The following is a 27939-nucleotide window of genomic DNA, read 5'->3' on the forward strand; positions in this document are numbered from 1 at the left end:
AGATTGTAAGAAGAAAATTTTAAAAACTTGGTGATATATTAGGTAAATAAATAACATTCCCCAATAGATAGAAGTATTATTCTTTCTTTTACTTTATTTTTCATTTATTCTAAATAACTTTTCCTACCATATCTTTATGATTAAGTTGATTTAACATATATAGACATCTTGTTTACTCTTTGAATTCATTTATACAATTACTTTTATAGTATTTTATTTTTCTAAAAATATTATACATACACGAATCAAATAAATTACTAATGAAAAATTATTTGTACTTTACAAATTAAAGGACAATTTGAATTATAAGGATTTTAGACTTCATGTATGCCAGAAATGTTTTATAGGATTGAATACAAAATGCTGGTTACTAACGACAATTTTGTTAGCCTTTGGCGTGCCATGGCATACCTAGTTAGCAAGGTATATTGGAGATGTTAGCCCCATATGTCGGCCAACACATATGGAATAGAGGATGAAATTTCGTGAATATAATCCACGCTTGTTATTCATGAGCTTTATGCTTACACCTGTTTTCGTAGCTTCTAACTATGCTTGATGTTACTTACCTTCATGGACTGTGTGTCCATGCCTGTTGTTTGTTCTGTTTAAGTCCTAACAGAAAACAAGTTTTCTAAGTTATATTTTCATTCTTAATAATTGTATTTTATAATTTATTTTATATGAAAGACATATTCTTAATTTGTTAATTATGATTCTTTATTTTCTCTTTTCTATTTATGTTGCTTAATTATTAAAGCTAAACTGTGTAGTTGTTTTCCAATACCATTGATAAATAGATTAGTAACTTATTTCCTGTTTTATATGTTTATGATTATCTTATTTATTTTTGTATTACTTGAGAATGTTATTTACTGAAAAAAAAATTGGCATTCAGATCGTAAAAGTGGACCTGCTCTTCAGTAGATCTCGTGGGACTCCTTGAGACAAGAAGTATTTTGTTGCTCTGTTCTCATTGTGAATTAATATAAATATTTAAGTATTTTGGTTTTGTTCTGTAATCACTCCACGAATTGTGTAGGTAGGATCTTTAGTTAAATTATTTTGGGTTGTATATATATCTGTATTGAAGTAGAACTCCAAATGCTGCTTGGATATTCTTTTGGCAGGTTGTAGAGATTTTAGGTAGTCCAACTTGTAGGGGAAACTCTACCGAAATTTATACAACAAGCTTGAATATTTTGTTAATACTAGTAGTTGTTTAATACAAATGACAATTATTCGATAAGATTGGTTAATTAATGCATTAGAGATTATATGGATTTGGGGCTCATGAAATATGAGTTTTCTTATATTCTAGCTAATCACACTTTAAAAGTTCAAGGTGTGATAGGGAACATCTTCCCAACCAAGAATTTGAACTCTTGCAAAATCAAACTCTGAAATAAGTCCTGCAAGATACTCAACAATTCTCTGCTTCTCAATGAAGTGTTTAAAGGTAGCTGTATCATTAGGGTTTTTCAAAGTAATACACTAATAGTGGTCTAATTCTTGCTACAAGCTCTTCATAAGGGTAGAGCATACAATGATAGATTTATCGCCTTATTTTGTATTGGAAATCTTGGTTCGTATCTCATAAATTTGGGCAGCATCCTTTACCTTTGAGTAAGTTTGGTGCATTGTATCCCAAATCTCCTTAATCGAAGACAGAAACAAACACATGCAACTAACTTCAGGGGCTATAGATTGCCACAACCAAGAAATTACCATTGAGTGAGCTTCATCCCAAGCATTGAACTTGGGGTCTCCTGGCTTAGGGCTAGTCTCATGTAAATGACTAAGCTTCCCTCAACCCTTTAAAAATGTACATACTGAGACTAAGCTAGAAAGTTGGCTTCCACTAACCGATAAGCAACCAAAATACTTGACAGCTCCCCAAAAACCCCAAACAAGAAAGACCCAATACTGTCAAACTTGTTCTTTACATCGAACATGATTGAAATATGTAGAAGAGTAGATTCTGAGAAGAATGAAGGTGATTGGAGGCAAAACGGAGCTCAAATGCGCCATCACAAACTAAAAGAGACAGCACTGGATGGATTTTGTTGAGTAGCTCATGGCGGCACGCATGGCAACAGACAATGGTAGGACTTCTGGGTTCAACCAGTCGGTGGCAAGCAAAGAAGGAGGTCTAGCGTGTGTGGGCAAAAGGGTCTTAGGCAATAGTGGGTTTGACTGTTCAAAATCTTAACACAGAGACAAAAATGCAAAACTAAACCTAAACCCTAAACAAACTCTAAAGCCCATATAGGCTCTGACACCATAACAAATTTGGTAAAAAAAAAAAATACTTTTAATTATTTCTCAAATCATTTACAAGAGCTTGTTGTGATATTCATAAGAGTATATCAATATAGAGTAATAAATGCTATTTTGACCACTAACCACCAACTAATATCTATCTACTAAATGAATAAATAAATTTACACAATTTAACTACACATTTTAACACATTATAATATTATATATTCTTTTTTTAAAATATAATATTCAAAAATTAAAAATAAATAATATAAATTCAAAATTTAAGGTACAAACATATATTTTAAACTTTAAATTTAATTTTTATGGCTTATATAGGACAGGTTTAAAAGTTTGATTATTCTAAAAATATCTCATTTTTCACACTCAAATTTTATGAAGTAGAGGCTTAGAAGCCTGATTATTCTAAAGATGAGCTGCCTGTTTAAATTTAAATTTTATAAGAGTTTGAGTTTGAAAACTTAAGCATTTTTAAAGTAATTATACTTCTAAGCCTGGCTTGTTTAAGCCTTGCAAAAATGGTATGGACTTGGGGCAACCTATTTTGGCTCGTTTTTTGTTGTATTCTTAAAAAATAAAATATTTTTATTTTAAAAGTAAATTTAGATTTTAAAATATATCTTTATACTTTAAAATTTAAATTTATATTACTTATTTTTAATTTTTGAATATTATCATTTGTATTTAGAAAAAAATATAATATTATAATGTACTCTCTCTGTTAAAAAATGTAAGACATTTTTTAAAAAGTTAGATGTTAAAAAATATAAGGCATTTTTAGTCTTTCAAAGTGTAATCATTACTTTTTTTCAAAAAAATTTTCTGTTGATAGTGACTTTATATTTATTATAGGATGTTTAATAAGGATAAATATGAAAAAAAAGATTGATTTGAAAGTAGGTAACTACTTTATTGTGAGGTAATTCAGTTAAAAATGTCTTACATTTTTAAATGAAGGGGATAAAAATAATTTTTTAAAAATAAAAATTAAGTTTAAGAGTATAAGTGACTGTAAATGCTGATTGACAGCGTTCCACGAGGCAAAAAAAAAAAAAAAAACCCAACAAGAGGGTTGAATAATGACGCGTGGATGACAAAGGTACGGGGGTTTAGGATTTCAAACGTTTAATGATAAAAATAACCCAGCTTTAAATTCAAAGTATTTGCAAACCTTGTGTGATAACTTTAAGAGTAAAAGTGGCTCAAAACTTTTTTCAAATGACAAAATCATTACTAGCTTTCTTTTATGAAGAATGATAGTTATGGCAAAGTAATTTTCCTTTTTTATTAAAAGGCGTTTAATTTCAACTCCCTCGTATGCTTCCCGTCTTTTATTTTGTTTCTCGTATTCTTCCCGCCAACTCTTCTCTTCGTTCACAACAGAGAGATATTTGAGTGATACAAATAAAACAAATTATATATTCTCCAGCAATAGAGGAAAACAGGTGCTGTACATTAACACAGTCCGACGAACAAGAACTTCTTTCAACTAAGGCGTAAATAGGCTTTCATTTATCTTCAAAAGTCCAAAACTTTAACCAGGAACATTAGAGCTAGGAATCATTTAATGGCTTCAGAGTCTCTTCAATGTTAATTAAAAATAAAATGCCCAATTGGACAAGCATAAACAATAAAGCTTGGTGCATAAAAGGTCAGATAGTTCGCTTATCACAGACACTAACACACAACATAAACCTCATCACCTAATTGGACAGACAGCTCCACAAGGTCAAAAAAGAAAAAGAAAAAAAAAACTCTTGAAAACATATTGTTAGTTAAAAATATCCCAAGAATATCATATCATTACTATATATCTGAGGGTGGTGATAAACAACAGATTCTCAGAGAACATGGATGGTTGGCAATGGGGTGTTCATCTTGGATTCAAATCCAAGATATTCCATTAGAAGCCAAGAATTTGGAAAACCAGGCAATAATGTATGGATGCAGAAGACCTATAACAGACGAGTTGAATTCGAACCCCTTGTAAATTGGATTGGATTGAGAATCGAAGTGAAGATAGGTGGATGAAGCGTGCTGCTTACACATGGAATGAGCAATTAACGGCCAGTAACAGCTTAAAACCAGAAATCTCAAGCCATTGATTGGTTTTGTAAAGCCTTGATCTGCAGAGGATCCTGGAATCGGTAATGAAATAGCATTTACCTACCCACACGATCACATGTAGGTAGCATAAAACTCATTGAAAGAAAGGAAGAAAATGAACAGAATGGCTCAATTGTCTATCAATGACCACTAGATAATCCACTCACGGAAATGAGAAGAATCCATTTCAGATATTGGATGTTAGTGGCAAAAAAATTTTTACATGCCAATGAAGGACGAAGTCAATTATAAAGAGGCTAAAACATTTAATGATACATGATGATGAAGAGGTTATGATATTATAAAAAATACAGATTTCGAAAACAAAATTTGAGGAGCACAATCTCAGTCTCATTCTCTAGTGTATGTTATACACATGAACTGGAAACCAAAAGGTGCCATCATTAATCAATTTTTTACCTAACTTAACTTGGATTGTGATGAAGGATGGGTTTAGAAGCATCTACAGGTGATTGGTTTTCAGTACTCCATCTGCTGGCACTTAATGAGTTGTGTTGACTTATATCTGATTCCTTTGTGACCAAGCTAGTCATGAAGCTGCTCATATCATCAAATTGCCAGCCTGTCAAGTATCCAGGCCTTGAAGTTACAGTGCTGACTTCAATATCCCCAGAAAGCATTGCCACAACACGGGACATTGCTGGCCTTAACAATGGTGATGACTGAGTGCAGAGAAGAGATATCCCTACCATTCGATTGACTTCTTCCTCATTGAAATCTGATGATAGTCTAGGATCTACCAGTTCGACAATACAGTTGTTTTCATGCAGCTGCCAAACCTGTTGACCCAATAATCATTAATTGCATTAGCAAAATGGTAGCATTGGCCCTTTGGATTGTAACTCCACATATCCATAAAACAGTGGAGATAAACGCTAGGTGTAATGTGAACTGAATGGCAACACATTTAAGGGATGGGATGAAGTGAAGAGAACATAATTTGATAGTGAGACCACGTCAGAACTCTTTCAGATAAAGGGAACTATTCACAATCTCCAGAAGGTGAGGTAAGCGTTAATCAATACTATTACACAGTTGATATTGGGGATTTAGATAAAGTCAAAGGATCCTTGAGACAAAGCCCTTACCAGCAGTCAGGAAATTCTTCTCTAAAGTTAAAATGCACTCCCTCTGGTCCAGTTTACAATTTACTTCCGGTATGTTTACCAGAATTAAAAAAAACCTTAAATCCCATTAACTCTATTTAAAAATTCAACCATTTTTCAACTTTATCCCTATTAAATATATATACTTTAAAAGTAAAATACTCTAGCATTCAATAAGGAATAAAGATAAAGATGAACACAATAATAATTAAGGCGCCCTATAAAAAGGATTAAAATAATATTCTATCTCTGCCAAATAAATAAAATCAGAGGAGTACTTGGTATATTTTAGAAAAAAATATTTTCTTGAAACATTATCTAAAATAGGTTGAAAATAGGAAACTGTAATGACACGTAAATGGGCCAAAGCTTGCATACATTGGGCCATGAAGTTTGGACTGGAGGTGATGGAATGAATTTGAGACTTGAGGGGAAATAGCTAAATAAAGAGAAGATGTGGATTGACTTTTACCCCAAGAAAAAAACAAAAAATGTGTGGATGGACTATTGAGTAGGGGGTGGAATGAGTTCTGCTGACTCTGCTGATCCCTCCTCCTGACAATTTTCTCTCCTCTCATACATTTCTGTTCTTCATCTTCTTCAGTAATTCTTTCCTTCCCTATTTAGTGTGTGTTTCTTTCTTGTAAGTGTATCAATGGTTGTATTGAACTTTGGTTACGATGACCATGAAGAAACGCTGAGAGATTTTCAGAATCCCTACAAATAAGTGGTGGTATTTTGTAATTTTGGGAGAAAGTGTTATGGTCATTTCTATTAATTGTTCATATTAGACAGCAGCAAGAGCTTGCTGAAAGATTTATTGTCATTTAAGTCTATTTAAATAACGAAAGATGGGCAAACTTTTTTAACTAAACAAGACAACTTTCGTAAATAACAGAGAGATTGCAGGCGTAAATAATGAATGAAAACTCGAAATGTTTAAGAAATCAAACATCCTAATCCTAGGAGACAGAAGAGAGGTATTACATACCCATTCTAGAAGATACATCTTCTCTTCTTCCAAGCTTGAATCAGAGTTTGGCCTCCCACTAACTATCTCTAGGGCCAAAACACCAAAAGAAAACACATCTGCTTTCTCGGTAAGGCGCCCACGCATGGCATACTCTGGAGCAAGATAACCACTGCTAGTAGTTCAGTGTTTATCAAAAATAAAAAGTAATACATAAATTTTAAGTTAGTAAAAGAACACGGAAGTTAAGTCTAGATGACTTACATTGTCCCAGCTACATGGGTGCTTATATGGGTCATTTTATCATCATATAATTTGGCTAAACCAAAATCAGATATTTTAGGGATAAGCTCATGATCAAGCAGAATATTACTAGCTTTTACATCACGGTGCACAATACGTGGCCGAGACTCTTCATGCAAATAAGCTAAACCTCTTGCTATACCCATGCAGATATCATAGCGTGTGGGCCAATTGAGAGTTAAACAATTTCCTGCAGCATACATGTCACATATATACTAACAAAAATCAACAGGAATATTTTTACCCAAAAAAAAAAAAAATCAACAGGAATAAAAGCAAAGGCATATAAGCATCAAGACATATGCAGGCACACAAACACACTAAAGAAGTAGAAAAGATAACATTATATACCAAACAAAGCTTGATCAAGACTCCTGTTTACAAGATACTCATAAACAAGAAGTCTTTTGTTTCCTTCAATGCAACATCCAGAGAGTTTAACAAGATTACGATGTCGCACGGCAGATATAATAGCTATCTCAGCTATGAACTGGCTCTTTCCTTGATGAGATCCTACAGATAATTGTTTCACAGCAATTACTCTTCCATCATTAAGTGTTCCCTGGTATACAAAAAGGAAAGTGGTTATAGCTTTGGTTTTAGGACATGTATTCTGAAAGCATGAATAAAAATTTTTTTCTTCAAGATGACAAATCCCTAAAATTTTTTATCTAAGAAATCCTAATAAATCCCTTCAATAATGTTGAAAATGATAATGCAGTGACATGCAATGCGGCTGTAAACCCAAATTCCTTCACCTTAAAAACTGGTCCAAAACCTCCCTCTCCAAGTTTATTGCCAGGATTGAAGTCATCTGTAGCATTCTTTAACTCAGAATAGTTGAAAGTGTATGGCTTTATATCAATACCTAAAAGCTCTGCAAATTAAACAGGAATGAGGTAATGGATAGAAAAGAAAAACGTATTGGGCTTAATTTGTTTCTAACACCACATTGTTGGGGAATAATGCAATTTAGATATTGATGTCAGTATTTCTTCAATTAATTATTGTGTTTGTATTTTAGATATTCTTTATTTGTCTTTTAAAGTTATTTTTTTGCACAGGATATATGCTGGTAGCATGATTATACTTGTATTTAACATTTTACCTAATAATTGAGATATTAAAAAAATTAAGGTTGAATTTCATTTAAGGGTCAGGGATGAGACTTACTCACAAATCAAACCTAATAAAATTTGAAGCTATACTGCAAGACAAAAAGAGTAAATTGAAATTTTTTTATATAAGAAATGACCAAAATGTCCATTAATTTTTTTAGAAAAAAGAAAAAAATCACCAGTCATCTTCACCGGAACACCACCACTGACGACTGAAGCCTCACCAACGATGACAGCCATAGGACCTCCATCACTGGACCATTGCTTGTGATGACTGGAGAATTATGGAGAATTAAATTTTCTAAAGGCAACTAGGGGATTTTGAACCCATGACCCTTTGGCTCATAAAAAAAATTAAGGATCACCAAGCTATTGAACTACTTTAATCATATAATACATAAAATTATATATAATAAACCTTATTTCCAAACTTCTTAATTATTACATTACTTATTAATCGCATAACTTTACTTGTTAATTACTTAACTTTAATTGTTAAACTCGTGACTCCTTCAACTAAATTGCATTAGTTATTAGTTGCATAATTTTACTTGTTAATTCCACAACAGGACTTGTTAACTAAACTTGTTAATCTACGACTCCCTAAACTCAACTGTATTACTTATTAATTTCCCAACTTTACTTGTTAATTCTGCAATAATGCTTGTTAATTGACTATCTTTACTTGTTAAATGAACATATACAACAACAACAACAACAAGCCTTTATCCCACTAGGTGGGGTCGACTACATGAATTGCAAGACGCCATTGTGCTCTATCATTTATCAAGCTTTTAGGAATATTATTAATTAAGAGATCGCGTTCAACAACTTCCAAGAGTGTTCTCTTAGGCCTTCCTCTACCTTTCTTAATCGGATTCAAAGTTATATGTTCCACTCTTCTCACTGGTGCCTCCCTTGGTCTTCTTTGTATATGCTCAAACCATCTCAACCGATTTTCCACCATTTTTTCCTCAATAGGTGCCACCCTCACTTTTTCGCGTACGTGCTCATTTCGAATTTTATCTTTACGTGTATGTCCGCACATCCATCGTAACATTCTCATCTCTGCTACTCCAACTTTATGCTCTTGCTGTCCCGTTAGAGCCCAGCATTCACTACTATATAACATTGCCGGTCTAATAGTAGTGCGATAAAACTTTCCTTTAAATTTATTAGGCACCTTATGGTCACAAATAACTCCTTTAGCTTTTCTCCAATTAAACCACCCAGCTTGAATTCTATGTAAAATATCTCCAGTGATTTCGCCATCATTTTGAATAATGGCTCCCAAATATCTAAACTTTTCCACTTGAGGTATAATTTGATCTCCCAATTTCACTTCCAAATTATTGTCGAATAGTCCTTTACCAAATTTACAATATAAATATTCCGTCTTATTTCTACTCAGACGAAAACCTTTCGCCTCCAATATCCTCTGCAATTAACCTCTTCTCTTGTCTCTGCTATAAGAACTATATCATCCGCGAAGAGCATACATTTTGGGATTTCCTCTTGAATATGTTCAATCAAAACATTTAAAATCAAGTTGAACAAATAAGGACTCAGAGATGATCCCTGATGTAGTCCAATCTTTATAGGAAAATCCTTTGTTGGACCACTAGGCGTTCTTATACTAGTTTTTACCCCCTCATACATATCTTGTATGGCTTTAATATAAGCAATCCGTACTCCCTTTTTTTTCCAACGCTTTCCAAAGCACTTCTCTTGGTATACGGTCATAAGCTTTTTCCAAATCAATAAAAACCATTTGTAGATCTTTATCTTTACAACGATACTTTTCCATTAATTCCCTTAGTAGATAAATTGCCTCTGTAGTTGATCTACCTGGCATAAAACTAAATTGATTCTCAGAAATACTTGTCTCCAATCTCAACCTGTGCTCAGTTACTTTCTCTCACAATTTCATTGTGTGGCTCATGAGTTTAATCCCTCTATAGTTAGTACAATTCTGAATATCTCCTTTATTTTTATAAATAGGAATTAATATACTTCTCCTCCACTCATCAGGCATTTTCTTAGACCGTAAAATTACATTAAATAACTTAGTTAACCATCTCACCCCTTCTTCACCTAAACATTTTCACGCTTCAATAGATATACAATCAGGTCCGTTGGCTCTACCATTTGCCATTTTCTTAAGAGCTTCCTTTACCTTCTTATCACGTATTATTCGATAGAATGACAAATTTTGTTCTCCTTCACCAGTTACTAAATCCTCAAGTTACTAGATGAATCCTCTCCATCATTGAAAAGTTTAGAAAAGTAAGTCTCCCATCTATTTTTAATTTCATCATCTGTAACTAAAATTCTTCCCTCTTCATCCTTAATACACCTTACCTGTTCTAGATCTCTTGATTTTCTTTCCCTACTCTTGGCAATCTTATAAATATTTTGCTCTCCTTCCTCCGTCTCAAGGTTCTTATAAAATTCTTCAAAAGCTTTAGAACGAGCTTCACCCACAGCTCTCTTAGTTTCCTTCTTAGCCATACGGTACCTCTCCCAATTTTCCTCATTGTTACACAAATGTATGGCTTTAAAATAGTTCTTCTTATACTTAATTTTGTCCTGTACACTATTATTCCACCACTAAGACTCCTTATCTCTCGGACCAGAACCTTTCGATTCTCCCAAAACTACTTTTGCAACCTCCCGTATCTTTTTAGCCATATCCTGCCATATGATGTTAGCACTTCCCTGAGATTCCCAAATTCCTTTATCCAAAAAATTTCGCTTGAAAATATCTTGCTTCTCACCTTTTAATTGCCACCACCTAATCCTTGGTGTTACTGTGGAATTTTTAGAGAGGAAAAAATTGTATTGTCTCATTGCAATTCTAATGTACACATTGGTCCTATATATATACATCAAGAGAGATAAAAGCTAATAAATACTAATAAAGCCTAATTAATGAGATCCTAATAAATGCTAATAATTCTCAATAATAACATAATATTCCCACACTCCCCCTCAAGTTGGATCATAGATGCTAATCATGTCCAACTTGCTTATACAACTCTCAAATGCAGGCGTGGGTAGTCCCTTAGTTAGTACATCCGCAGCTTGTAACTTTGTAGGTAGGTATGTCAGACATACAATACCTCCTTCTACTTTCTCTCTGATAAAATGTCTATCCACTTCAACATGTTTAGATCTCTCATGCTGTACAGGATTCAATGCCATGCTTATAGCAGCCTTATTATCACAATACAATTTCATTGGTGGATCAACTCTGACTTCTATTTCTTCCATGACCCTTCTTATCCATAGTTCTTCTGTAATTCCTTGAGCTAATGCTCTCAATTCTGATTCAGCACTGCTTCTGGATACAACTCTTTGCTTTTGACTTTTCCAGGTTACTAAGTTTCCCCACACAAATGAACAATAGCTAGAGGTAGATCTCCTGTCTCCATAAGTCCCCCCCAGTCTGCATCAATGTAAATCTCAATTGTCCTTTGATCATGCTTCTTGAATAACAATCCCTTACCAGGTGTACCCTTAAGGTATCTGAGAATCCTATATACAGCTTCCAGGTGTCTCTTCCTTGGATCACACATGTATTGACTTACTACACTGACAGCAAAAGCAATATCTGGCCTCGTATGGGATAAATAAATCAGCTTCCCAACCAGTCTTTGATATCTGTCTTTATCAATGGTTTCTTCTTTCTCCTTGTCTTCTTCTTCTTCAACTTCATTATCAGAGTTGTCTTCTCCTTCTAACTCCTCAGTGCCGCTTTTCTTAGGTGGCCTCTTCTTTTTCAAGATCACAATAGGAGTTTCCTTAGGTTTACAACCCAACATGCCAGTTTCCTTGAGAAGATCAAGTATATACTTCCTCTGAGATACATATATTCCTCGTTTTAACCTAGCAACTTCCATCCCAAGAAAATATTTCAAGTTCCCAAGATCCTTAACTTCAAATTCCTTACTAAGGATAGTTTTTATCCTTGCTATTTCATCAACATGATCTCCTGTAAGGATTATATCATCAACGTACACAATGAGGATGCACTTCTTAGCTCCCTCAGCCTTAACAAACATCGTATGATCTGACAATCCTTGCTTGTAGCCTTCTAACTTCAGGACCTTTGAGAATCTGTCAAACCATGCTCTAGGTGACGGTTTCAAGCCATACAGTGATTTTTTCAGCCGACATACTTTGTCATTTCTGTCTCTATCAAACCCAGAAGGTAAAGTCATGTAGACTTCTTCCTTCAATTCTCCATTTAAAAAAGCATTTTTGATATCTAGTTGATGAAGACGCCATTCAAGGTTAGCTGCCACTGACAATAAGATTCTTATAGTGTTCAGTTTTGCCACTGGCGCAAACGTCTCTTTGTAGTCTATGCCATAAGTCTGGGTGAAACCTCTTGCTACTAACCTTGCTTTCAACTTGTCAAGTGTGCTATCAGCCTTATACTTTGGGGTAAAGACCCACTTGCAACTAACTAGTTTCTTACCTCTAGGTCTTTCAACAATCTCCCATGTTTCATTTTTCTCCAAAGCTTTCATTTCCTCCATAACTGCATTTCTCCATTATGGTATTTCCAATGCTTCTTGGATGTCATTAGGAATAACAACTTTATCCAAATTAGTGATGAAGGCTCGGTAACCAGGAGAGAGAGCCTTGTAGGACACATGCTTCTGAATCGGATGCAAAGTACAAGACCGAGGTTGTTTCCGAAGGGCAATAGGTAGATCAAGATCAGTAGATTCACATCTTTGTTCTGAGTCATCTGGCTTACTAGATGGATCAATCTTTGGTACGTCAGCTTCAAGGACTACCTCTGGTTCTGACTCTCTTGATGCCTCAGGTACAAGTTGCTTACTATCTTTTGTTTTCTTCTTTCGAGTGTAAACTAACAACTCCCCCTTTTGTGGTCTTTCCACATCTTTCTCTATTTTCTTGTTTTCCTCAAACTTTGGCATAAGAGAAGAGGTTGGTGAAGGTGGCATGTTGGACAAAGGTAAGGGTGATGGTTCTAGTAAAGGAGACACGGACTCAAGAAGTATATATTCAGCGTTAGGTTCTAGTTCCCAAGTCTGAGATTCACATATATTCTCCCCTGAATTGAGGAATTGGAATAAAAAGGAGTTTCTTCATGGAAAGTAACATCAAGGCTTACAAGGATGCGTTTAGAAACAGGATCAAAGCACTTATATCCTCTTTGAGTAGGAGAATAGCCAAGGAAGATACACTTGATAGCTCGAGGTTCAAGTTTACTGCTTTGGTGGATATGAACAAAGGTTGTGCACCCAAACACACGAAGCGGAAGTTTGGTTTCAATGTGGGATGTAGGAAAAACACTCTGCAATTTTTGGAGAGGAGTTTCGAAGGCTAATATTCGACTGGGCATCCGGTTGATGAGATAGGTTGCGGTTAAAATGGCATCTCCCCAATAAAACTTTGGCACGTTGCAAGTGAACATGAGTGCTCTTGCAACTTCAAGGATATGTCTATTTTTTCTTTCTGTGACCCCATTTTGTTGGGGTGTATGGGCACACGTACTGGTATGGATAATCCCATGCATTTGGAGAAAATTACTCAAAGATTGGTTGAAGTATTCAGTGCCATTATCGGTGTGTAAAACTTGAATGCTAGTGTTGAATTGGTTTTGATCATGGTGAAAAAACTCATGAATGTGGATGCAGCCTCGGACTTATTTTTCAAAAGGTAAACCCAACAAACATGAGTGTGGTCATCAATGAAGGAGATGAACCATTTTGTTTGAGTACGGTTTGAAGTGCGAGATGGTCCCCACAAATCACTGTGGATGGTTGTGAAAGGTTTGGTAGGTGTGTATTTGGCTCTAGGAAAGGAAGTTCGATGGTGTTTGGCAAGTTCACATACCTCACACTGGATTTCACTATGATTCAAGGTCGGGCATAAGTTTGGAAACAACCGCTGAAGGTAATGTAAATTGGGATGACCCATTCTCTTATGCCATAACATAAAATCATGAACTTTAGAGGTAGATGCAGAATTACCAACAATAGGTGGGTTATCTACTTGAGTGACGACCTCTAAATAGTAGAGCCCCTCATATTCTTTGGCATTGCCGATTGTCGCACCAGATGATAGATCCTGAAACACACAATGTGACGGGAGAAATTTAGCAAAACAATTTGAGTGCCTGGTCAGTTGACTGATTGAAAGTAAATTACAGTCAAGTTTTGGCACGTGAAGGACAGATTCCAAAGTAATAGAATCTGATATACGGATACTCCCTTTTCCTGCCACCGGTGCTAAGGAGCCGTCTGCAATTTTCACTTTAATATTTCCAGCACATGGGGTGTAAGTGGTGAACAATTGATGACAATTAGTCATATGATCAGATGCCCCGGAATCCACGATCCAGACCACTGCTCTTCGAGTCGTCTTTAAAGCTTGAAGGAAAGACCCTCTTTTTGCCACAAATGCCATGGGTGCAGATCTGGAATTATGCACAACACTACATAAAAGTAGCCACAGTACCACCCCTAGCACTTCAAATGAGGAAAAAGCTTTTTGGTAGACTGAAAACAGAAGCCACAACCCAATATAACTCCAAATCCAGCAAAACAGGGCACTAACAACACCATACGACCTGATATGGTTCGAAAACGATGTGCCCATACACCGGATTGTGCTGGATCTTGCCGGAGAGAGTGCGTCGTTGCCGTCCGAGAAGATCGCGTCCTGAACGGAGCCTCCACGTGCCGCTGAAAGTTTACTGACGCAGTGAGCAGGGGTGGCGCGTGTGGTCTACAAGCGCCGCCGTTCGCCGCCGCCGCCGCCCTGGGTTTCGCCATTCGGAGCCTCCTGAGTACGTCTAGGGTGGTGGTGAGATTCAAAACTCGCTCCACCATTGTCCACACAAACACCGTCACGTACTGTTCAGGCAGCCCCATTCTAGCCATTCCAGAACTAATTTAATTTGAAATTTTGAGCCTGATGCTCTGATACCATGTGGAATTTTTAGAGAGGAAAAAATTGTATTGTCTCATTGCAATTCTAATGTACACATTGGTCCTATATATATACATCAAGAGAGATAAAAGCTAATAAATACTAATAAAGCCTAATTAATGAGATCCTAATAAATGCTAATAATTCTCAATAATAACATAATATTCCCACAGTTACTACTTGTCGACGTTTTTGGATTTTACTCATAATACACACATCAAGGACTAGGACCCTATGTTATGTCGTTACAGCATCTCCGGGGATCACCTTACAATTTTTACAAAGTCTTCTATCTGTGTTTCCTAACCAAAAGAAAATCAATCTGTGACCTTGAGGCTCCACTTTTGTAAGTGATGAGATGCTCATCTCTCTTCTTGAAACAAGTGTTGGCAATCTTAAAATCATACGCCAATGAGAAATCAAGAAGAGTTTGTCCTTCATTGTTTAGCTCTCCAAAACCAAAACCACCATGCACCCTCGCATACTGACCAGCTTCCCTCCCGACATGCCCATTAAAGTCTCCTCCAATAAAAATCTTTTCACTCTGTGGTATGTGTCGAATCAACCCCTCCAGATCCTCCCAAATAATTCCTTAAGACTGGCTTCTGTCCCGACTTGCGGCGCATAAGCGCTAACAATATTAACAGTCTCACGTCCAATTATCATTTTTAAGGAAATAATTCTATCTCCAATTCTGCTAACTTCTACAACATTCTTCTTCCACTCCTTATCTATAATGATGCCTACTCCATTGCATGCACTTACTTTCCTGTATACCAAAGTTTGAAACCTTGAATATCCTTAGCTTCTTCTCCACGCCATTTTGTTTCTTGCAGGCAAAGGATATTAATTTTCCTTTGAATCATAACCCCTACAATCTCTATAGATTTACAATTTAATGTCCCAACATTCCAAGTACCAAATCTAATTTTGCTCTTATGGACTAACTTCTTTAGCCGCGTGCGTCCAGAATGACGCGGTAGCCCTTGCTCATTTAACACTACATCCGGGCGCCGATGCAGCGGCTCTAACTCACTTATCACTGTACTTGAGCCATGCAGCGCGTTACTTACGGGCAACGACCTAGCATTAACATTATAACGTCTATTGTCCATGTCCATGATAGATTCAACAAAGTTTTACATTGGCTGTTGATGGCCTAACACAACCCTCCTCCTTTACCCGGGTTTGGGACCGACTATAAACATAGGCGGAGTTGTTAAATGAACATATAGTTTACATAAAAATTAAATTTTTCAGATAATGAAAGTGATGATAGTCGAGTCTCCCTTATTAGTTTTCAACAAATTGGATACTTAATTTCATATATATATAGAGAGAGAGAGAGAGAACAATACCTTGAAAAAAAAAATATAACATGAATAAGTAAAATTAAAGAAATCACAGTTATATTAGGCATTTAATAGGTCCACTTCTTGTCATAATAATCAAGAGGTTTGGAAACAAGGTTTATTATATATATAATGTTGAGGGAGTCACAAATTTAACAAGTAAAGTTAAATAATTAACAAGTAAAGTTACACAATTAATAAGTAATGCAATTCAATTCAGGGAGTCATAGATTTAGCAAGTAAGGTTAAGTAATTAACAAGTTTTGTTGAGGAATTAATGGGTAAAGTTACACAATTAAGAAATAATGCAGTTCAATCGAAGAAGTCACGGATTTAACAAGTAAAGTTAAGTAATTAACAAGTCCTGTTAAGAAATTAACAAATAAAGTTATGTAATTAACAAATAATGTAATTCAATTGAGGGAGTCATGAATTTAACAAGTAAAGTTAAATAATTGACAAGTCCTGTTGAAAAATTAACAAGTAAAATTACGTGATTAACAAGTAATGCAATTCAGTTGAGAGAGTCATGGATTTAACAAATTAAGTAATTAACAAGTCCTGTTGAAGAATTAACAAGTAAAGTTACATGATTAACAAATAATGTAGTAATCAAGAGGTTTGAAAACAAGGTTTATTATATATACAATTTTATGCATTATATAATTAAAGGGTCTCAATGGCTTGGTGGTCCTTAGCTTTTTAGTGAGTCAAGAGTCATGAGTTCAAACCCCTCCTAGCCACCTTTGGAGAATTTTGTTTTCCATAATTGTCCGATCATCACAAGCTGAAGCTTTGGCGACGGAGGTCCAGTGACTATCGTCGCTAGTGAGGCTCCAGTCACCTGTAGTGGTATTTCAGTGATGGTGGCTAGTGGTTTTTTTCTTTATTCTTTTTAAATAAATGAAGGTTATTTTGATCATTTCCCATAAAAAAATTTCAATTTAGTCTTTTGGTCTTGCAGTGTAGTTTCAAATTTTGTTGGGTCTGATTTGCAAATAAGTCTCATCCTTGGTCTTTAAATGAAATTCCCCCTTAAATTAAACATATATTACTTTGATTACAACAGGTTTGACCAAGGTTCTACTATGATCAAACCAATGAATTTTCCGCCAGTTCAATAGACAGCCCAATTTTTAATACCTAGGAGAAGAGACATATAAAAACAGAATCTTTTTTACCTTCACTATCTCCATGATGCTTTCTTTTCTGAATGATACAGAAAACGACAAGGACAGACAGAAAGCCTACAACTCCAATACCAACAACAAGTCCCACTATCAAACCTGTTCTGTTCCTTTTACTGGTTGGAGGATTGTCAATTTCACTGGCAGGAGGTTTGTCATTTTCACTGTTAGGAGGTTTATTGCTGACAGTGGGAGTGAAATCTACATATACAACACATAAGCAGAGCATATCAAGGTCATTCATCGACATCTTTTATTTTGGAAAATCATTAACTAAACTTTTGGACTGCTGAGTATTTTGTAAAATCTTACCTGGGGTAGCTCTAATTGCTGAAATAAGAGGACCATAAGAACCTTGAGCTGGTATGCAGCAAGTCCCTTTTCCAGCCCAAAAGAGATGGATCTCAAGATAGTTTTCTGATACACGAGCCTGAAAATCTTTTTTGACAGCACTAATAGAGCCCTTCTCTGCCTCCTTTTGTATACTAAAATCCTCCAAAACAAGATTCCCCTGGAGTGGGAAAGAAGTAGAAACAAATGAAAAGGGAGGCAAAAAGAAGTGGAATTTCAAATAGGATCACTGGGCTCCAATTATGTGTACCCAATTAATGCGGTTATTGTAAGAATAGTTTGTACATAACAAGTTCAAACAAGTCAGCTAACGATCACTTGAAATTGTGCTGCATATACTAGTCCTTGTGCTTAACCTAATTTATAGAGTAGACAGACAGGGTGCTTCACTAAGAAAGAAAGTGACTTCCATACAGACTAGTACAGTTATAAATTATAATATCTAGCAATGCCTTTAGATAAAATCACATGTACCTTTGCAACCCAAGAAAAAATAAAATGTCATATGTACCTGGATATATATATCAAAGACCCGTCTTCCAAGACTTCTCCATGAAGCAGAAGCACCTGGATTAGGTATTGATGTTTCTGTGAAAAAGAGGGAGATGTTGTAATTCCCGTTTTCCAGTCCCAGACCATAATACCTTAATGAAGAAGGAGAGAGCCGGGCTGACTGGGTTTGGTCCAAACTACCAGTGAAATCAGTAGACACCAGACTTGTGTATGGATTATTGTTGGAAAAAGTAAATACCCCAACATTGCTAACTGCCCATCTTTCTGTATCAGTAACAAAATAAGTAGCAGGACCAAGTGCCTCATTATCACTTTCATACACCATTCCATCTGATGTTGTAGTTGAATTACCACCACACTTGATTGCAAAGTCATAATCTACATAGAAACATTAACAACGGCAGTTTCAATGAATGAAGAAAGACAGTAATTAATTTGACCTAATGAACTTCTTTGAAGTTTTATTGCATGTTTCACAAAAGAGAAGCAGACTTTCATTGGTCAGTGAGGTCTGATAGTCTGTGATGACTTGGAATCCTATAGTCTCCCCACCTACTCTGAGGTTTGAACCCACATCCTCTATGTTCCCAAAGTAGCAAAGTATCGTTGTGGCACATGGTGAAGAGTAGAATAGCTATATTGACAATAGTCATAATGCTCGAATTTAATTAACTGATATAAGATGTATCAGACAACTACATTAAAAAAGAAAATAGAAAAATAGAAAACCATAGTCACAGCACTTGAATCCATTTTTCTATAACATGGTCGTGTATGATGGCTGTTCTTTTTCAGTTTTAAAGTTTAAAATATTACTTAGGACCTGTTTGGAAACTTGTTCTGAGAACAGTTTTCTGTTCTTCAGAACAAGAGAACAAAAAAATCTGTTTGGTAACGTGTTTTTAAAAAGTGTTTTGGAAAACAAAAAAACAAAATATTGTTCTGGAGAACAGAAAAATGAAAATAACTTTTAGGTGTTCTGTGATTATTGTTCTGGAAAACAAAGGAGAATGGGAAAAACACCTATTTTTATTATTTTGTTATTCTCAAAACATGTTCTACAGAACACCAGTTCTCAAAACAATAAAATAAAAACAGTTTTAAACAGCCCCTTACATATTCCAGGACCACGATTGCAAGGAAAATTTTGTTGCAAGCAGTAGAGACCTTCAGGAAGACCACTGCAAGAGAAAAGAGCATTTATTTAGATATGAATGAATTACCTTCAATTCGCTTAATGAAAATAAGTTCTCACCCCATTTAGCATGATGAGGAAATGTTATAGGTGAAAGTAATAGCTTTTGCGATGTCAAACATACAATTAATAGCATTATTGAACTGTGTATCCTTTTAATGTAAAACACACACACTCACATTGATTTGAACAGAATAGGATGAGGAAAAGAAACAGAATCAGAGAGTGAGAGGTGAAGGGGGAGCGAAAACAGAGGGGAGAGATGACAGAAAATAGAGAAAGCAGGGGAAGTGGAGAGGGACGCAGAACTGATAGATAGGGGAATAGAACAGCAATTCATTCCAACTCTCAGAACTTGCTTACATGTGCTGCATGGTGGCTTTTTATAGAAGCCACAATTAAGGTTTCCTTCTTATGAAGGAAACATAAAATGAAATAAAATATAAGCTTGAGGTTTCCTTCCCTATAAGGAAAGCTCAACTTGCAGATTTAAATAAAGAGTAAAACAAACAAAAGCAGGTCAGGTTTCCTTCCTTTAGAAGGAAACTTGCAAAATACTAAATAATGCAAAAATAATTATTTCTTTCTAAAATAACATTTGCCATATTTTCTATCAATTCTCCCCTGCTGCAAAGAACTCTCCTCCGGAGAGGTAGAGAGTTGATAGGCTTCTAGCAAGGCAGGATTAAGTTGTTGGAATTCATCTTCTGAAATCCAGGTGGCATCTTCATCAGATCGACCTCTCCAACGAACCAAATAACGACGGATGGGCCCCTCAGAGGTAAAGACCATTTGATCATCCATAATGGTCTCGATTTCATCAACTGATGGTGAGACAGCAGGCAATGATGGAATTGGCACTTGTGAAGGCTGAGTACCTGCAAAATCATCAGAAAGCAAAGGGGAAGGCTCAAAAGTTCCCCAGTAAGGCATAAGATCCTCTACATTAAAAACTGGACTAATGGCCATATCAGAAGGTAGTTCTAAAAGATAAGCATTAGGTCCTAATTTCTTTGTTATGCGAAAAGGTCCCGCAGCTCGAGCATGCAACTTTTTAAAAGCTTGTTTAGGGTAACGTTCTGGACGAATGCGAGCCATAACATAATCACCTATTTCGAAGCTTTGAAATCGACGATGAGTATTAGCAGATAATTTATATTGATCATTACTTGTTGCTAATTTGCGCCTAATTTCAGCATATAAGTCATGAAGGCGATTGGCAAAGGATTCCGCAGATTCAGAAATGCGAAATGTCAACGGGATTGGCAGGAGGTCAATAGGCTGTTTAGGATTAAAACCTTGAACAATCTGGAAGGGACTCATGCCTGTAGACCTATTCACTGAATTATTATATGCAAACTCTGCAGTGGGTAGAACCAAATCCCAGCTCTTCGGCCTGTCTCCAACTAAACTCCGAAGCAAATTACCCAAACTGCGATTAGTGACTTCAGTTTGCCCATCAGTTTGAGGGTGAAAAGCAGAAGAGAACTTCAATTGGGTACCAAAAAGTTTCCATAGGGTCTTCCAAAAGTAGCTAACAAACTTGACATCTCTATCAGATACGATAGTGGTAGGTAACCCATGTAGACGTACAATCTCCTTGAAGAACAACTTTGCCAGATGTGAAGCATCTGTAGTTTTGCTACAAGGAATAAAGTGAGCCATCTTTGAAAACCTGTCCACAACAACTAATACAGAGTCATGACCTCTAGCTGTGCGAGGCAATCCTAAGACAAAATCCATACTCAAGTCTTTCCAAGGTGCCTCGGGAATCGGCAAAGGAGTATACCAACCGGCATTCTGTCGCCTGGATTTAGAAGTTTGACAATTTCGACATTGAGACACTATGCGAGCCACATCACGCTTGAGTGAAGGCCAGTAGAACCTATCTTCGACTAATGCCATTGTCTTATTAACCCCGAAATGACCAGCTAAACCTCCAGCGTGTAACTCCCATATAAGAAAATCTCGCATAGAAGTACGTGGGATGCATAGTTTGCTCCCATGAAAGAGATGACCGTCTTTAATGATGAAATCAACATGCTCATGATGATTATCACTGCAAACTTCTTGGTATATTATCCCAAAATCTGGACATGAAGCATAGTCGTCCTTCAAGTTTTCAAAACCAACAACACTAACGCTCATAGTGTGCAACAAGTTGATCCGACGGCTCAGGGCATCAGCCACTATGTTTTCTGTTCCTGAACGATGCTTGACCACAAAAGTGAATCCCTGAATATACTCAACCCATTTAGCATGTTTAGCATTTAAGTGCCGCTGAGAGTTGATAAACCTAAGCGCTTGATGATCAGAGTATAGAACAAATTGTTGCGGAAGAAGGTAGTACTTTCAATGCTCAAGGGATCTCACAATCGCATAAAATTCCTTATCATAAGTGGAGTACTTTTGTTTGGCATTATTGAGCTTTTCGCTGAAGAAAGCCACAAGGTGACCTTCTTGGCTTAGTACACCTCCGATTCCTGTCCCAGACGCATCACAAGCAACTTCGAAACACTTTGTAAAATCAAGTAAAGACAAGACTGGAGCTTGAGAAAGCTTCTTCTTGACATCTTGGAAAGCCATGGAAGCTGTAGATGTCCATTGAAACTTGTCTTGTTTTAAGCAATCAGTGATAGGAGCCATAATGGTACTGAAGTTTGTAATGAAGCGTCTATAGAAAGAAGCAAGGCCATGAAAACTCCGTACTTCATGAAGAGATTGTGGCTCAGGCCATTCTTGAATGGCTTGGACTTTCTCAGGGTCAGCTGCTAAATCCCTTTCAGAAACTATGAAACCTAAGAAAATGACTTGATTTTGAAGAAATGAATACTTAGGCAAGTTAACATAAAACTGTTCTTGACGCAAGCTGAGAAAAATTAACTCGAGATGTCCTAAGTGTTCTTTTCTTGACTTGCTAAAAACTAGTATGTCATCAAAGTATACCACCAAAAACTTTCCCAAGTAAGAGCGAAGGAGGTGAGTCATTACTCTCATAAATGTACTTGGTGCATTTGATAACCCAAAAGGCATGACAAGCCATTCAAACAACCCATCTTGCGTTTTAAAAGCAGTCTTCCACTCATCTCCAGGCCTAATCCTAATCTGATGATAACCACATCTGAGGTCAATCTTTGAAAACCAGCTAGATCCAGACACTAAATCAAGCATGTCATCAAGTCTAGGAATGGGAAACCTATACTTGATGGTGATCTTGTTGATGTCTCTGCTGTCTACACACATTCTCCAAGAGCCGTCTTTCTTTGGGGTTAAAAGAGCAAGTACTACACAAGGACTCATACTATGCTGGATATAACCCTTTTCCAACAATCCACTGACTTGTCGGTTAAGCTCTACTCTATCTTTAGGGTTCATCCTGTAGTGCGTTAGATTGGGGAGTTGTGAACCTGGAATGAAATCAATTGCATGTTGGATCTCTCTCATTGGTGGTAATTCAGATGGAAGCTCATTGGGAGTGATATCTCGAAATTGTTGTAAGAGCTGTTGCACTTCCTCTGGCATTTTTGAAGTAGTAGCAATTCGTTGCGAGATCTTGGATGCCAAAATAAACACGATCGTACTCTCTCTGCTTTCTTGTACAAATTGTTTTTCTGTCAGAAGATGCAAATTGTGGGTTTTGGGTTTTGTGCCCTTTGATTTACTTGAGCCTTTGCCTTCGTTGTCAGGCTTAGCAGGACGTAACAGGATCGTCTTGCCTCCATGCTTAAATGTATAGGTATTCTCACGACCATGATTGATAACATTGTGGTCATAAAGCCACGGTCGGCCAAGTAAAATGTGAGCAACATCCATTGGAAGAACATCACAAATAATCTCTTCTTTATAGTCCACCTAAGTGAAGAGGAACGCGACATTGTTGCGTGACTGGTAAAGAAGTTTTGTCGACCCATGCAACACGAAAAGGTTTTGGGTGATGCTCTGTCTTGAGATTGAGTCAGGCTACGCCTTGACTAGAAATAACGTTTCTAGAACTCCCTCCATCAATCACCAATTTGCAAGCTTTATCTCCACACTTCACAAAAGTATGGAAAATACTTGTTCGCTTCCATGAATCACTAGGCAGAGGGACAGATAGAATGCATCGCATAACTCCAACTCGACGTGTCTCAATGTCGAAATTGTCAAACTTCTAAATCCAGGCGACAGAATGCCGGTTGGTATACTCCTTTGCCGATTCCCGAGGCACCTTGGAAAGACTTGAGTATGGATTTTGTCTTAGGATTGCCTCGCACAGCTAGAGGTCATGACTCTGTATTAGTTGTTGTGGACAGGTTTTCAAAGATGGCTCACTTTATTCCTTGTAGCAAAACTACAGATGCTTCACATCTGGCAAAGTTGTTCTTCAAGGAGATTGTACGTCTACATGGGTTACCTACCACTATCGTATCTGATAGAGATGTCAAGTTTGTTAGCTACTTTTGGAAGACCCTATGGAAACTTTTTGGTACCCAATTGAAGTTCTCTTCTGCTTTTCACCCTCAAACTGATGGGCAAACTGAAGTCACTAATCGCAGTTTGGGTAATTTGCTTCGGAGTTTAGTTGGAGACAGGCCGAAGAGCTGGGATTTGGTTCTACCCACTGCAGAGTTTGCATATAATAATTCAGTGAATAGGTCTACAGGCATGAGTCCCTTCCAGATTGTTCAAGGTTTTAATCCTAAACAGCCTATTGACCTCCTGCCAATCCCGTTGACATTTCGCATTTCTGAATCTGCGGAATCCTTTGCCAATCGCCTTCATGACTTATATGCTGAAATTAGGCGCAAATTAGCAACAAGTAATGATCAATATAAATTATCTGCTAATACTCATCGTCGATTTCAAAGCTTCGAAATAGGTGATTATGTTATGGCTCGCATTCGTCCAGAACGTTACCCTAAACAAGCTTTTAAAAAGTTGCATGCTCGAGCTGCGGGACCTTTTCGCATAACAAAGAAATTAGGACCTAATGCTTATCTTTTAGAACTACCTTCTGATATGGCCATTAGTCCAGTTTTTAATGTAGAGGATCTTATGCCTTACTGGGGAACTTTTGAGCCTTCCCCTTTGCTTTCTGATGATTTTGCAGGTACTCAGCCTTCACAAGTGCCAATTCCATCATTGCCTGCTGTCTCACCATCAGTTGATGAAATCGAGACCATTATGGATGATCAAATGGTCTTTACCTCTGAGGGGCCCATCCGTCGTTATTTGGTTCGTTGGAGAGGTCGATCTGATGAAGATGCCACCTGGATTTCAGAAGATGAATTCCAACAACTTAATCCTGCCTTGCTAGAAGCCTATCAACTCTCTACCTCTCCGGAGGAGAGTTCTTTGCAGCAGGGGAGAATTGATAGAAAATATGGCAAATGTTATTTTAGAAAGAAATAATTATTTTTGCATTATTTAGTATTTTGCAAGTTTCCTTCTAAAGGAAGGAAACCTGACCTGCTTTTGTTTGTTTTACACTTTATTTAAATCTGCAAGTTGAGCTTTCCTTATAGGGAAGGAAACCTCAAGCTTATATTTTATTTCATTTTATGTTTCCTTCATAAGAAGGAAACCTTAATTGTGGCTTCTATAAAAAGCCACCATGCAGCACATGTAAGCAAGTTCTGAGAGTTGGAATGAATTGCTGTTCTATTCCCCTATCTATCAGTTCTGCGTCCCTCTCCACTTCCCCTGCTTTCTCTATTTTCTGTCATCTCTCCCCTCTGTTTTCGCTCCCCCTTCACCTCTCACTCTCTGATTCTGTTTCTTTTCCTCATCCTATTCTGTTCAAATCAATGTGAGTGTGTGTGTTTTACATCAACTTGGTATCAGAGCTATGGGTGAAAGACACAGTAGAACATTTCCTCATGAGTTTACCAATCATCATTCTAATGACATAGATGATACTTGGGATGGGCAAGGGCCTGAAGAACAACATCATAGACCATACCAGTTAGTCCATAGGAATGGTAGAGAAGGCTTTAGAAGGACACATATTGATGACATCACCAAAAAGGTTAAAGTTGAAGCTCCTGAGTTTGATGGACGATTGAATCCTAGTGCATTCCTGGATTGGTTAGCTAGTATGGAAGATTATTTTGAATGGTATGACATGAGAGATATTCAGCGAGTTCAGTTTACGAAGATGAAGCTCGTGGGATCTGCTAGGAAATATTGGCAAAATGTCCAAAGGAACATTGAGCGACAAAGTTATCCACCGATTGAGACGTGGGATGAAATGAAGGCCAAGCTGAAAGAAAAATATGTGCCGACTCATTATAAGAGTCAACTGTATGACAAATACCTTAATTTGAGGCAAATATCCACAGCTTCCAAGTATATTTCTCAATTCGATGACCTTATGATTAGATGTGACTTGGATGAAGAGGAATGGCGCACCATTACCAAGTTTGTTAATGGTCTCAAGCCATATCTACAGAAGGAGCTCAAGTTAAACTTTCCAGAGTCTCTTGAAGAAGCTTATCATAAGACTTTAGAAGTAGAGTCTCTGTCACAGTACTCGTCTGCAAAGCGTATCGACATGCAGAGCAATCTGTTTAGACAAGCACGAACTTCCAGTATGTCTGAACGACCAACAGGAGCACTTACATCTAGGCCTAGCTCGTCTTTTACACCTACTCAAGCAATTGGGTTAAGGGGTAATACTTCTAAGCAGCCTAGTGAGGCTATAGTTCCTGCTTCCCGCCATAACAATTCCTTCGTCGAGTGTTTTTGCTGTCACTCAAAGGGTCATATTGCATCAAAATGCCCACAGTGTACTCTAGTTATTGACTCACAATATGAAGGTGAGGAAGACAATGCAAATGCTGACGTTGTCATAGATCCAATTGAGTGTCCTTCAGATGTCGATGAGGACATCATCATTGATGAACATGGGTGATTTGGGAGTTATTAGCCATGACAGATTTTAGGGCAGTAATTTCTTGGTCTAATAAAGCTTGCTTATCGTATAAAAAAACACGAATGGTCATACAATAACAAAGATGGTATGGTAAAGTGCAAGTTTGGTGTGGATTTAATAACCTAAGGAAGAAAGGCCCCCAAGTTGCCCTTACCTAAATAGGTGAAGTCCCTTCTTTAACAACACTAACCCTCTGAGAATTCAAAAATTCCACAGGGATCGTATGCTAAATAGGTAACAACTCGAGTGAAGTCTTCACAGAAATCTCCGAAGGTTCAAAAACCTTTCAGGAAGACTGTTAGAAACTTCAATTAACCTAGGGTAATTTTTGGACACGGGTATAGGGCAGGATTGTGTGTGAGGTAGGTGTCTTAGGTTATACGAACACTGCTATCAAAAGTCACAAATTAACAACATAATGATCAATGTAAATTTTCCTTTTTTTTATAAATATTTATATATTTTCAAAATATTAAAACATGATTAAAAAAAACATAAAAATAAAATAAAAATTGCAATGCTCAAAGAAACCAAAGTACCACACAACAAAGATTTCAGAACTAGCTATGAATGAAACACCTCCCTTTAAGAACCAAGTGAGCCAGTTAAATGAAAGGGTTGTCGGCCTTACCAGCGTTGCTTTAGGAGCTCAAAACAAAAAGTTTTACCCCCAAATAAGTTTTAGATGATGACTTGCGCCCCTCAGCTCCTTCAAAGTTGAACAAATTCCGCGAAAACACACAGAAAACACTGAAATCACGTTCTGGCGGTGACTGTACGGACGGTGCGTGTGACGGCGCGTGAGGCGAGTGAAGACCACGCGCAGAAGCTCCACCGGCGCGTGACGGCGCGTGTGACTTCGGGCGCAGGTGGTCTTTTTGGTTCTGACCGGATTTTCCCTTCTGAGCATGATGGTAGCGTCCGTTTTTGGATCTGACGTCGGGAAATGTGATTCTGGGTGCTGGCAGCGTGAACAGAGTATGCTGAGCTCCCTTGAGAGTTTTCCTTCGATCTCCGGCCACGGAAACAGCCTAGGAACGTTCAGAACCAGGCTCTGGTACCAAGTTGATGTAAAACACACACACTCACATTGATTTGAACAGAATAGGATGAGGAAAAGAAACAGAATCAGAGAGTGAGAGATGAAGGGGGAGCGAAAACAGAGGGGAGAGATGACAAAAAACAGAGAGAGCAGGGGAAGTGGAGACGCAGAACTGATAGATAGGGGAATAGAACAGCAATTCATTCCAACTCTCAGAACTTGCTTACATGTGCTGCATGGTGGCTTTTTATAGAAGCCACAATTAAGGTTTCCTTCTTATGAAGGAAACATAAAATGAAATAAAATATAAGCTTGAGGTTTCCTCCCCTATAAGGAAAGCTCAACTTGCAGATTTAAATAAACAGTAAAACAAACAAAAGCAGGTCAGGTTTCCTTCCTTTAGAAGGAAACTTACAAAATACTAAATAATGCAAAAACAATTATTTCTTTCTAAAATAACATTTGCCATATTTTCTATCACCTTTTTTATTACCTTTTAAAGTAGAA

The 27939-nt window shown here is 36.9% G+C and overlaps 1 protein-coding gene across 10 annotated transcripts in view; it reads right to left on the bottom strand.

Annotated features, from left to right (window-relative positions):
• Positions 1-4672: 4672 nt before the first annotated feature.
• Positions 4673-27939, bottom strand: part of LOC129295262 (probable LRR receptor-like serine/threonine-protein kinase At1g56140) — a 32185-nt gene continuing 8918 nt past the window's right edge. For 8 of the 10 annotated variants that reach the window (XM_054933756.1, XM_054933754.1, XM_054933759.1 and 5 more), the window contains 9 exons: positions 19399-19463; positions 18281-18660; positions 17731-17929; positions 17413-17619; positions 7548-7666; positions 7141-7351; positions 6751-6979; positions 6508-6658; positions 4673-5189 (listed from right to left, as the gene is read on the bottom strand). In XM_054933756.1, the coding sequence (XP_054789731.1) occupies positions 4815-5189; positions 6508-6658; positions 6751-6979; positions 7141-7351; positions 7548-7666; positions 17413-17619; positions 17731-17929; positions 18281-18660; positions 19399-19463 (1936 nt within the window). In that variant the 3' untranslated portion in view covers positions 4673-4814. The remainder of the gene's footprint in view (positions 5190-6507; positions 6659-6750; positions 6980-7140; positions 7352-7547; positions 7667-17412; positions 17620-17730; positions 17930-18280; positions 18661-19398; positions 19464-27939) is intronic. The other 2 variants (XM_054933763.1, XR_008589549.1) reach the window with 2 other exon arrangements.

This window comes from Prosopis cineraria, unplaced genomic scaffold (assembly GCF_029017545.1).
Source record: "Prosopis cineraria cultivar Desert tree isolate PC_DT_omini unplaced genomic scaffold, ASM2901754v1 PC81, whole genome shotgun sequence".
NCBI lineage: Eukaryota > Viridiplantae > Streptophyta > Magnoliopsida > Fabales > Fabaceae > Prosopis > Prosopis cineraria.